This window comes from Malaclemys terrapin, chromosome 2, assembly GCF_027887155.1.
Source record: "Malaclemys terrapin pileata isolate rMalTer1 chromosome 2, rMalTer1.hap1, whole genome shotgun sequence".
Classification (NCBI taxonomy): Eukaryota; Metazoa; Chordata; order Testudines; family Emydidae; genus Malaclemys; species Malaclemys terrapin.
Genome location: NC_071506.1, coordinates 213,520,996 through 213,534,178, shown reverse-complemented (window position 1 = coordinate 213,534,178; position 13,183 = coordinate 213,520,996). Strand labels below are relative to the sequence as shown.

General features: G+C 44.7%; 1 protein-coding gene across 1 annotated transcript in view; it reads right to left on the bottom strand.

The window, feature by feature from the left end:
• Positions 1 to 7,493: 7,493 nt before the first annotated feature.
• GADL1 (glutamate decarboxylase like 1) overlaps positions 7,494 to 13,183 on the bottom strand; it is a 104,194-nt gene continuing 98,504 nt past the window's right edge. Inside the window, exon 15 of the mRNA XM_054020610.1 lies at positions 7,494 to 9,972. Within this exon, the coding sequence (XP_053876585.1) occupies positions 9,799 to 9,972 (174 nt within the window). The 3' untranslated portion in view covers positions 7,494 to 9,798. The remainder of the gene's footprint in view (positions 9,973 to 13,183) is intronic.

The following is a 13,183-nucleotide window of genomic DNA, read 5'->3' as shown; positions in this document are numbered from 1 at the left end:
ATGTGGGGGGAGAGAGAGTGGGTTATGGGGGGGGGGGCTGAGAGCATGTCAGCATGTGGTCTTGTAAGTTCAGACAGCAGCAGCAGAGCCTCCTTCTCCCTGCCTCTCTCTCTTTCATTCACAGCAGCAACATTCCACAATAATGGTTGCTTTGGCCCAGAGCAGATAAGCAGGCAGCTGTCAGAAGCGGAGCTTTGGAAGGGCATATGGGCATGGCTGCAGCCGAGTCCAAAACAATGGCAAGAGTGGCCACTTGACTTAAGGGGATTATGGTACATTTCTGGAGGCCGATCACAGCGCAGTAATGCAACACCTCGTTCACACTGATGCTGGGGCGTTTCAGCCAAGGTGCAGCAAGCGTTATGCTTCTCATGGAGGTGGATTACCAGGAGCACTCCAGCTAGGGTGACCAGATGACAGAGGTCAAATATCGGGACGGGGGGGGGGGGGGGGGGGAGGCAAAAAAACAAGTCAGTGGCAGAACCAAAAAAAAAGCAGGAGGTGGAGCAAAATAAAAACAAAAAAAACTGCCAGAGCACAGGAAAAACTGAGAAATCACTGGCAGCTCCACGCCCCGCCCCAGCTTGCCTCTGCGCCGTCTCCACCTCCCCCCCTTGGGGAGGGAGGGGGGGCAACACGAAGAGCCCCCCCCCCGCCAGAGGGACCTGCCAGGTGGCCAGGTGAGTCTCAGGCAGTGCTAGCCTTACCTGGAGCGGCTCCCAGGAAGCATCCAGGTCCCGTCCCTGTGACTCCTAAGGTCGCACAGGGTCGAGGGGGCGAGGGGGGGCGCGCAGATGGTGCCTACAAGACCCCCCCCCCGCCACCCACCCCCACCCCCACAGCGGAGATCTACTCGCCAACTCTGTGCGTGCTTGGGGAGTGGGGCTGCAGCATTCTGCAGGCTCCGGCCGGCCGGCGGGCGAGCACCGGGAGTTCAGCTGTGCTGCCCCAGGCCCAGGAAGAAGAGGTGAGCGGAGCCGGCAGCAGTGGCTTGTGTCCTCCACCAGACGGTCCCCCGATATCGGGACAAAGTGCGTACTGACCGATGTAAGGGCGGGACGTGGGACAAGTCCCCTAAAATCAGGACTGTCCCGATAAAATCAGGACGTCTGGTCACCTTAACTCCAGCTGCAGAGTTCAGGCGCTCTAAGTGCCTTGCCAGTGTGGACTGGTCATGAGTTAGGGCACCTGGGGCTGCTTTAATGCATTCTTTAGTGTAGCCAAGCCCTTTGTTTTGTGTACCACTGCTAATTCATACCCACTCCCTGTTTGGGAAGTTATCACCTGCTCTTCTTTCAAATTCCTCCTAAGAAATTGTTTCTTCTCAAGCCACTCTGAGGCACTTAGTTAATTCACCAAAACACAGAGTGTAACTTTAACCAAACTATAGAGCTGTCTACTAGACCTGAGTGCTCATTGGAGCTTACTGCTCGGAGACCCTGGACCTTCCAGGAAACATCTCTCACCCTTTGCCACTCTCACTTATGGTACTACAGAAAATTAGGGCCTAATGTTTGCAAATCTTTACCTTTGGGTGTGGGCCTGACTGTAGCTGCACTAAATATACAGTAGTAAATATACTGTATTAGTCCAGTTATAAACCTGTTGGGATATCTAGAGATTAATTCAGGGATGCAAAGGGAATTTGACTAAAATTCCCAAGAGAGCAGTTGTTACCCCCCTCAAGTGGCATCTGGCCACCTGACCAGTGCCTGGGGGAAGCACCCCGGGAAACAACTCTCTTTGAAGGAAGCTAAATAGCTGTAATCATAATGGCTAATGGAACAAACTAAACTACTGAATCAGTTCTGATGGCGGTAAAGAGGAAATTACCTCCCTTTGCGGCTGGCTGCTCCTCAGCAACCATCCAATGCTGTTCTGGAATATTTGCATTTTCACCCACTGCGGGATCTCTATGGATACAGGAGTCCTCCCACAGAGCTCCTTGTAGGATCAAAGCATAGGGAAAACCACTCTTAAAAAAAGGGGAGTTTCCAATTTAAAAAAAAAAAAAGCCAATTTTTGATGAAAAAAATATTTGAAAAATGTCAACCAACTCAACTTACAGGGTTTCAATTAAAGGCTTTAACATCTTTATTGGCATTAGACTTTTTCCAAGACCCCATTTTCAATAATATTTTATGATCAGGTCCCAGTTACCAAGATGATGTTTTCTTTGAATGCTTTAAAACAAGCTTTATGTTGAGATGTGTAAAACATTGCCATAATGCAAAGGAAAATTATTCCTTTCAAAGGGCTCATCCAGAGTAAACAGACAACTATATTTTTTGTCAGGGTGCATAAATATTTACATATGTGAGTTTGATTGGCTGCAGTACTTATCAGTTCACAACTCCATTGTTCAAATGGTGCTTTAGAACAGTCACATAACACACAACAATTCATTAATGAAAATTACATCAAATGAAGGTTTAACCGTCACCCTGAAATTATTTCCATTCACAGGTTTGTCACACAACCTTTCACATCCTTTTTATTGTACTTCTTGCTGTGCAAATTTCCTGGTTTTCTTTTGCTTTTCAGTGTAATTTCTGGTTGATTATTGTGTAGTTACAGAATTAGCGTAATAACATCTAATTGTATATCCAAAGCAAAAAACATATAATTGTGTAGGGTTAGATTCAATTTAAAGAAAAACAAAACAAAACCCTGCACCACGATCTCTCATACACAGTGCATTTACCCAACAGAGCTGTTTTGATTGCATCTAACCTGCAATTAGCATGGGCAATTGTGACATAATATGTGCAATTGCATTATTTCAGCTTGTAATAACAATATTTAGCATTTACCTTACTGCATACATTGCTGATATTTTCAAAGTGCTTTACCAACATCAACCAACTCCCCTATAGGAAACTGGGCTGTTCACAGGTGGAGGATATCTAGAGGTAGGCTAATTTCCAGGAGCCAGGTGACTGTGCATCTCACAAAATGATCACACCCCAGCGTCTTGTTGAGTCGATGGGGGTAGGGAATGGGGAGAAAGGGCTATATCCGGTTTGGGGCTGCAGGAAGGAGGCTCTCAGAAATTAGAGGGATGAACATGGTATATGGTAAAATGGATGGATGGATCCATGAGAGTACATATAAGCTAGAAACTAGGAGAAGACTTCTGTCTGCAGTAAATCCCACTCCACCATGCAATATCCCTTCTCCTCAGGCTGATGCTGTCAAGTCCAGCCACCACACCTCTCAGTCCAGGAAGTAGGAGGAGGAGGTAGGGTATGTTAAAGAAGAAGCTGTAGATTTGGGACTTCCTGACTGAGCTGAGAAAACATCAGTACTATAGATCAAACATAGTCCTACATGGTGACAATGCAACCCAAACTGAGCCTCAAATCCATTTTTTTCCCACTAGTCCCACTAATATGGATACCCAGGTTCCATTTCCAGTGATGGTAGATGGGACAATAGAATATTCAATTTTGGCATCACTCCTCTGTTGTCTGGAGCAGTTTCAATTCAGGTTAGCATGGCGCAAGACAGACTTGGCTAGAAACTCCGGCATTAAAAACAAATAAAGAAAAACTAACTCTTTAGGCTGCAGATTATTTTTACATTGTGGCTACAGCTGCTTACCATTCTTTGTCAGGGCATCCCATTTAATGTTCTGGACAGACAAGCCCTCTGGCTTACGTCTTGGGAGCAAGGGATCTACTGAATTAGTAAAATGAGACTGATAGCCTATGACCCTTAAAGGGCAGGGCTATTTGGAGAGCATGTTCAAGCAGCATTTAGAGCTATAAGTGAGAAGACTTCAGTTCTGTGTGATGCCAATAAGGATAAACCTCAATCCCTTCAAAATAGAAGTTTAAGGAGGACTCAGGGCAGATAAACCTAGTTAGTCTGACTGGTACACAGCTAGTGACTGAGACAGGGCACAGCAAACACCCTAGATAAGCCAAAGAGTTTTTGATAGCATGCAAAACCACTCCCAGGTGATTTCTTTAGAAGCAGCAGCAGTCCATGCCTCTAAAATGGCCATTTCCTAGAACATGACAGATTCTGTCCTCACTGAGGTAACCCCTTCTAAAATAACCCAGAAATAAGGGGTGGCATGTCTAGACACTATACACTACGTCGTAGACATCCATTCTCCTGAAGCACAAAGGAGCTTTATTATCTGTATTTTCTCATCTCCATCACCTCCCCAGGACAGGACGAAGACCCAGGCTAGACTTAAAGTGATTAAACAATTTTACAGAGTACAAAAATTTCTAAATGAATACTTTAAAAATCATTATTTAACCCTGTGACCAAGGAGATTGTTTAGCTTCTGTGTATTTGCAAGATGCACATTTAAATATACCAGCAACGTTAGGGGCCAGATTCTGATTCTCACTGACTCTCACTACACCATGAGCAGACCCACTGAAGGAAGGGTAGACTATGGTGCTACCCAGTATGAGGAAGGATATGATAACATTTCTTAGGGTTAGACGGAGTTAATCTTCTTTGCTTTATGGGGGATATGCATCCTTTGCTTGTAAAATTCTATCCAGACGTACTACAGCACTGACAAATCAAAGAAACTTCTTCGTAGTATAAAAATCCAAAATTTGGGCTATGACGTTCAGTCCAAGATTATTTCTCCTGCATGCACTGTAACTGTATGATGTGTGTGAAATTGCAGATGGAGAGAGAAGCAAAATTCCCAAGAAATAATTATGCTCCACGTTACTGATATATGAAGTGAAATCCCTGCAAGCTGCATGGGCGCTTGTTAAAGATACCATAATAGAGGCCCAACTTCAATGTATACCCCAAATCAAGAAACACAGTAGAAGAACTAAAAAAGCCACCGTGGCTTAACAACCATGTAAAAGAAGCAGTGCGAGATAAAGAGACTTCCTTTAAAAAGTGGAAGTCAAATCCTAGTGAGGCAAAGAGAAAGGAGCATAAACGCTGCCAAATTAAGTGCAAGAATGTAATAAGAAAAGCCAAAGAGGAGTTTGAAGAACGGCTAGCCAAAAACTCCAAAAGGTAATAACAAAATGTTTTTTAAATATATCAGAAGCAGGAAGCCTGCTAAACAACCAGTTGGGCCCCTTGATGATCGAGATACAAAAGGAGCGCTTAAAGACGATAAAGTCATTGCAGAGAAACTAAATGGATTCTTTGCTTCAGTCTTCATGGCTGAGGATGTTAGGGAGATTCCCAAACTTGAGCCGGCTTTTGTAGGTGACAAATCTGAAGAACTGTCACAGATTGAAGTGTCACTAGAGGAGGTTTTGGAATTAATTGATAAACTTAACATTAACAAGTCACCGGGACCAGATGGCATTCACCCAAGAGTTCTGAAAGAACTTAAATGTGAAGTTGTGGAATTATTAACTAAGGTTTGTAACCTCTCCTTTAAATCGGCTTCTGTACCCAATGACTGGAAGTTAGCTAATGTAACGCCAATATTTAAAAAGGGCTCTAGAGGTGATCCCGGCAATTACAGACCGGTAAGTCTAACGTGAGTGATGTGGAGAAAGTGGATAAGGAAAAGTTATTTACTTATTCCCATAATACAAGAACTACAGGTCACTAAATGAAATTAATAGGCAGCAGGTTTAAAACAAATACAGGAAGTTCTTCTTCACGCAGTGCACAGTCAACTTGTGGAACTCCTTACCTGAGGAGGGTGTGAAGGCTAGGACTATAACAGCGTTTAACAGAGAACTGGATAAATGCATGGTGGTTAAGTCCATTAATGGCTATTAGCCAGGATGGGTAAGGAATGGTGTCCCTAGCCTCTGTTTGTCAGAGGATGGAGATGAATGGCAGGAGAGAGATCACTTGATCATTGCCTGTTGGTCCACTCCCTCTGGGGCACCTGGCATTGGCCACTGTCGGTAGACAGGATACTGTGCTAGATGGACCTTTGATCTGACCCGGTACGGCCGTTCTTATGTTCTTATGTTATGCATACACATAGGGGAGGGTACAATTTGGCTCACTGTACTCTCAATCTAAGAACTTCCTTTATGACAGATACCACCATAATACTAAATCCACGTATGAGAATCATAAAGGCACACATCTAAAACCGTTTGGCTACTGAGACACCAGTAATTATTAGAAAGGAAACCAAAGACAGTGAGTCAAATTCTGCCTTGAGTTATATCTGTGCATTGGAAGAATCTGGCTCAGTGCTCTGAACAATGGTAATTCCCTGACCAGAAGAGGAGGAGTTGAGTGATCCATTTATTTTCAACCAAGATATTTCAGAAAATTAACACTCCCACTTGCTGCAAAGACAGTTTAACTTCTGCATTTGACAGTTTAACTGAGAAGAGGAGTAAAACTGTAATACTTCCTTATCCCAGGTGTTTTTCAAAAATAATGTGGGCAGTATTCTTCTGCCGCCGCATATTAATAACCCATTGCCTGCAGCAGGGGGCAGAGCGCACCTGACATTCTCAAACCCAGGCTGCTTCTGCCATCTGGAGCACTCACCCTTTGCCCTTCTTTAAAGGCAACATTTATATTCCTGGTTTTTCGATTTAAAAATGACAAGCACAGCCTCCCTTTAGAAGAGTGTCATTTCCTTTACTTTTTATTCAAATCATTGACTAAAAAATAGACATTTTGCATTTATTAGGTCTAAATAAGCTACTATAGGAAAATGCTGTTACAATCTTGAGGCAGGACCCACTTCTTACATCCCTTAGGTGTTACAGGGAGCCAACAGCAACAGAGAAAATACAGAGCTCAAAAAGTTAATTCCATCATACTGTAAGGTTAACCTTCACCTTTCAAGAAAGTAAATACAGTGCAAGTGTAAACCCAAGAAATATTTTGTGCAAACATTCAAAAAAAGTTCAGGTTTGGCTTTTGTTTAAAAATACAGCTACTACTATGATAGAATTAGAACTATGGTATTTCAGACAGACAACCAGAAGTATACTGTGACTGTCTCAATCACTGGAAATAAAGGAAAGCAGTAATTTGTTAAGATGAAGGTAATAGCATGGTGACACTTTTCACTAGTAGTAAACACAGAGGACCAAATCGTCAGCTGGTGTAAGCTGGGGCAGCTTTATTCAAGTGAATGGAGCTAGGCTGGCTTTTACCAGCTGAGAACCTGGGCCGGAATCAGAAAATCCTGACACTTTTCTTTCTAAGCCAAAAAAGAGAATGGTTACTCTACAGAAGCAATAGCAAAGCAATTCTGATAACTCAGTGCTCTTTAGGTTCTTTGCACACCAGTCAAGAAAGGGTGACTGTCTATAAGAGCAATTGGGCCCTGACCTGCCAAGTGCTTAACTTTAAGCAGGTACTTGAGTCCTTTTCTGGATCCGGGTTTTAAATTATGTTATGATGGCTGGTATACCCAGAAGTCAAAGGTAAGGCTACGTTTTAGTCACGAAAAAAGAACAGGAGTACTTGTGGCACCTTAGAGACCAACAAATTTATTAGAGCATAAGCTTTCGTGGACTACAGCCCACTTCTTCGGATGCATACGAAGAAGTGGGCTGTAGTCCACGAAATCTTATGCTCTAATAAATTTGTTAGTCTCTAAGGTGCCACAAGTACTCCTGTTCTTTTTGCGGATACAGATTAACACGGCTGCTACTCTGAAACCTGTTTTAGTCACGGGTATTTTTAGTAAAAGTCACGGACAGGTCACAGGCAGTAAACAAAAATTCACAGCCTGTGACTTTTACTATATACCCCTGGCTAAAACTTGGGGGGGGGGACAGCTCGAGGGGTGATGCGGGAGGCACGGCCTGGGGTAGGGGGAGCCCCAAGGTCTCAGGATGGGGTGCAGCCAGGCGGGTCGCCTTGGGTGCTCGGGGAGGAGAGTAGCGGCCGGGGGGCGGGAGGGGGGGCGGCGCACCATGGGGGAGGATTGGCAGGGCTGGGACATGCTCCCTACTCAGCTCCTGAGCTCCACATGCTGCTGCCTCCGCTCAGCCCCAAGACCTGGTTCTGCAGCTCCCATTGGCTGGGAACCATGGCCAATGAGGGCTGTGGGGTGGTGCCTGCAGGCAGAGGCAGCACCTGGAGCTAGGAGCTGAGGGAGGGCAGCCCTCCCCCCTCCAGGTAAGCACCCAAACTCCTGCTGCTGGAGGGCGGGGGGGGGCCCAAGACTGCCCCAGCAGCCGTCAGCGCGCCTGGTCCAGGGGCTGCCTGAGTGTCTCGGGCAGCCCCCGGGCCAGGCACACCAGCTGCTGAAGAAGTCACGGAGGTCACGTGACCTCCGTGACAAACATGGAGCCTTAATCATAGGTAGCGTTTGATGATGTGAACCGGTAAAGTATTACAGGGCAAAACCAATGGGTTATGTTATGCCAATGACTTTTATCAAGAACTCCCCAATAATATTAATGGTTTACCATGGCTCAAAAGTATCCATTCCCAGTATACTCTGCAGAGGTCTATCAAGCTCTTGTTCCCATCTACTGCTCTGATAGTGTGACTGATACTGGCGAACTTTCCACACTGGTATCTTGGAGACTGAAAACGGGAATGTTCTACAATACTTGATACTACCACAATACATGAAATGAAAACATCCAGCACTGCATTTAAAGTCAGCTTTCAACAATACAGATACATTACAACAAAAAAGTTCATATTGGTCAATGCTTCCTCAAAGACAGATTATGGAACAAAGAATAAAACATCAAAGTAAGTTAGTGTCACAAGTTAGAAGTGAAAAATGTGGCCATTTCCTTAAATTTACTGCTAGAACTCCCACCAAAAGATACGTTTATGATTTCTGTTTTTATGATTGAAAGAATCATTTTATAGATAGAAAAAATTAAACTAGACCACTCACAAAATTATTTGTCTAAATATAATGTAATTCTGAATAACTATAAAGGTTAGAATTTAATTTTGGTATTTCACTTATTTTTTAACAATGTTCATATGCTAAAATCACAGACAAATTTTAACTTATACAGCAGCTTAAGTTTAACGCCAAAAAAGAATTACACACTGATCACACGAGAGCTAGCGGTTTTAAAATCTGTAGGAATATCATAAGGAACCATGATAAATACAATGCTTTGTTACATCAATTCTTAATGAATAGCTACCCTACATATAAAACACACCCCTTTAAGATAAATATATTTTTCTAACTTTTTGATTAAAATTTTATCGTGCGTCTAAAGCTGCTAAAGAAATGTTTACACATCTCCTGTTGACAAAAAGTTAAAAAAAATGATACTATCTCCATTCCAACATTCTCAGCACTGCTAAAATCATGGTAGGTTTATGGGTGGGCGAATGCTGATTGGGCCCATTTTGTGCTGGGAAATTTTCTGTTTAGGGGCTTTCATTAAGAGAGCCACAGGACCCACTAGTTCAATCTCAGCTCTGCTAAAATCATGGTAGGTTTATGGGTGGGCGAAGGCTGATTGGGCCCATTTTGTGCTGGGAAATTTTCTGTTTAGGGGCTTTCATTAAGAGAGCCACAGGACCCACTAGTTCAATCACCAACTGGGCCTTTATCCTTAAATGCATGCCAGGCTCAAATATTAACGTATTAGAGATGTGCTTTGATTTTAATACTCACTGAGCTAAATTCATGGCTGATATAAGCAGGCATGACTCCACTGAAGTTAATGATGTCATGCCCACTTATGTCAGCGGCCAATCTGGCCCAGGCTGTCCACTGGTACCTGCCAAATACCTGCCTTATTAGCATATAGGAGGTCATTCTCAGAAACATCACCTTCTCAGAACAGTAGTGATGGTGCCATTTACGCAGCTGATATTCTTGATCTGTAAACATCATGCATATAAGCAGCGCCTGGTGCTGTTGAACTACAGCTACAAGTCTCTGCCAAGCAAGTCGATCTCGTCCAGCAGGAAGTCCATGTCCTCACGGCTCACCTGGGGACTGATCACTACCTGGCGAAAGAAGTTGACTTTGCCACGGTGGGGTTGATACCCTAACATCATGCTGCCTTTCTTCATCATTCTCTCTTTAATTACAGGAGCAACCTACAGTGGGGAAAGAGAACAGGTGTTTAAAGTTGTAATCTTTACTCATATTTAGCACCAGGACAGGGGTTCTCAGCCTGGAAGTTGTAACCACTTTTCCTTGCCACTAAATGGGAGGGAGGGTCCCCAATATGGAAAATGTGGTCCAGTTAGGAACAGATTGAGAATCACTGAGCTAGGACAAGATCTTGCCACCCTCTACTTACATGAATTGGCCCACTGATTTCAGTGGTACAACCCACAAAAGAGATCTTTGCATGGATAAGGGAGATCAGAATTGGGCCTGTGAATATCTCTATTTACATATGAACGGCCATACTGGGTCAGACCAAAGGTCTATCTAGCCCAGTATCCGGTCTTCCAACAGTGGCCGTTGCCAGGTGCTTTAGAGAGAACGAACAGAACAGGTATTCATCAAGTGATCCATCCCCTATCACCCATTCCAGTTTCTAGCAAACAGAGACTAGGGACTCTGGCCAGTAGCCATTGATGGCCCTATCCTCCATGAATCTAAGACACAATTTACATTTTCAAAAGTCTGTGCAAACACTGACTAATTAATCTTTACACTTCTGGACCTAAATAGCTGAATGATGGTTACCAAAACCAAATGCCTTACTTAAGAGATGCATTATCAATCAGCAGTATGAAATGTTGCAATGAGTAATATGTCAAAATCAAAGCTAGAACCTATCCCTCTCTGGCTACTGCTTTTTGTAAATGCATTTTATTATAAACTGAAATAAATGTTGAGAAGTAACTCAAGCCACCTGCACATTAGCTAATCTCATTAGTGATCTGAACTACCACCAGGCCTTGATGTCAGTGGAGTCGCTCTGGGTTTAAATGAGTGTGAATGAAGAGCAGAATCTGGCCCACAATCTTGCAGTTTCAGTCCATGCCTGTTTCATCTTATATCAGAGCAATAACTCAGCCTCTGGACACAGAGTTTCCTGGGATCTTTATGACCAGTCTGGTTACTTCTCCAAGCTGGTCATTAATCCCTCAGCACCTGCCCTGAGATTCAATCTCTAGGGCTAGCCTGTGTCTTTAGGCTCAGGCCTTAGCAAGCATTGATACATGAATACACCAGCCCCCTCGTGCTGTGTGGGGGAAGGGTGTGGGGCATGAGGAGAAATAAGTTATTGCAGCCCTCAAAAGATCACAATTGAGCTCCCACACGTGCCTAGCCCGTGATTAGTGAAACTGAGCTAAGATTCTGCCCCATCCCCAACCACTCACTAGGAGAAGGAGTATCTGAGGAGCAGGCACTGCTCTCTGCGTGTGCCCTCTGCACAGCTGAATAAGAGGCAGCTAAGTGCAGCATCCAGGTTGAAATCCTGACTCCACTGAAGTCAATGGCAAAACTCCTCCGGACTTAAATGGGGCCAGGATCTCACCCCTTAGCCTTTATTGTTTATTTAGTGCCTAGTGCTGCCATACTTGTTCACGTGAGTAGCAGGTTACCCTGCAAGTAACCCCATTGCAAAGTAAACATGAATAAGACTCGGTGAAGAATAAGGCCTGGTTTTCTGAACCAGCAAAGTATTTCACCACATTCTTATCTTCAGGCATGTGAGTACTACCACTGAGTCCAATGAGCTATTCACATGCCTAAAGTTAAGCATGTGCTTACATTCTGTGCTGGATTGAGACCAGAGCAATCAGCTCTTGGCATGACCAAGCCCTTTACGAACATGACAAAGTCTTGGCCTGATTCTGCAGGCTGGGGACCAGCTGGCTAAGCGGCAGTTCTACAGAAAAGGACCTGGGGATTACAGTGGACGAGAAGCTGGATATGAGTCAGCAGTCTGCCCTCGTTGCCAAGAAGGCCAACGGCATATTGGGCTGCATTAGGAGCATTGCCAGCAGATCGAGGGAGGTGATTATTCCCCTCTATTTGACACTGGTAAGGCCACATCTGGAGTATTGCATCCAGTTTTGGGCCCCCCACATACAGAAAGGAGGTGAACAAATTGGAGAGAGTCCAGCAGCAGGCAAGGAAAATGATTAAGGGCCTGGGGCACATGACTTACAAGGAGAGGCTGAGGGAACTGGGCTTATTTAGTCTGCAGAAGAATGAGGGGGGATTTGATAGCAGCCTTCAACTACCTGAAGGGGGGTTCCTAAGAGGATGGAGCTCGGCTGTTCTCAGTGATGGCAGATGACAGAACAAGAAACAATGGTCTCAAGTTGCAGTGGGGAAGGTTTAGGTTGGATATTAGGAAAAACTATTTCTCTAGGAGGGTGGTGAAACACTGGAATGGGTTACCTAGGGAGGTGGTAGAATCTCCATCCTTAGAGATTTTTAAGGCCCGGCTTGACAAAGCCCTGGCTGGGATGATTTAGTTGGGGTTGGTCCTGTTTGAGCAGGGAATTGGACTAGATGACCTCCTGAGGTCTCTTCTAACACTAATCTTCTATGATTCATATTTTAGGGGTTTTTAAATTTTTTTGAACATTTTTTACATTCAACCATATCTTCAGAACAACCCCTTCCCTCACCCTTCCTGGTGAGATTTTGGCTTTAAGCTGAGCAAATAGAGCTATAGATCCAGCTTCAGTTCCTGCAGTAATTTATTTCAGCTCTAAAAGCCAGTGGCAGAAAATGTTACTGGATCCACAAAAGACAAATGATGGTGCCAACCTTTATTTAATAGCATTATTTCTACATGGCACGTATGCACACACATTTCACTAAGTAACTCTGAGGCAATTTGTTTTGATATAAACACCTCATGGTTAATCAATGTATTTTACAAGATACCATTCTAGCATCTCCACACTAGTTTAGCTGTGGATCTTCACAATGATCTTGCCTTTAAATCAATTTTGGATTTAAAGAAAGAATATTCTTGGCTCTAGCTCAGGAGTGGGCAAATTATGGCCCGCGGGCCAGATCCGGCCCGCAGGATTGCCACCCCTGTGGCACAGCGGGGCTAAGGCGGACTCCCTGCCTGCCCTGGCCCTGCACCGCTCCCGGAAGCGGCTGGTACCGGCCACCGGAGGGGGGGTGGGGGTGGGGGGCAGAGGGCTCCGTGTGCTGCCCTTGCCTGCAGGTACCTCCCCCGAAGCACCCATTGGCTGGGAACGGGTAACCACGGCCAATGGAAGCTCTGGGGGTGGTACCCACAGGCAAAGGCAGCGTGCGGACTGCCCCCCACGGGCCGCAGGGATGTGGTACCGGCCATTTCCGGGAGTGGCGTGGGAC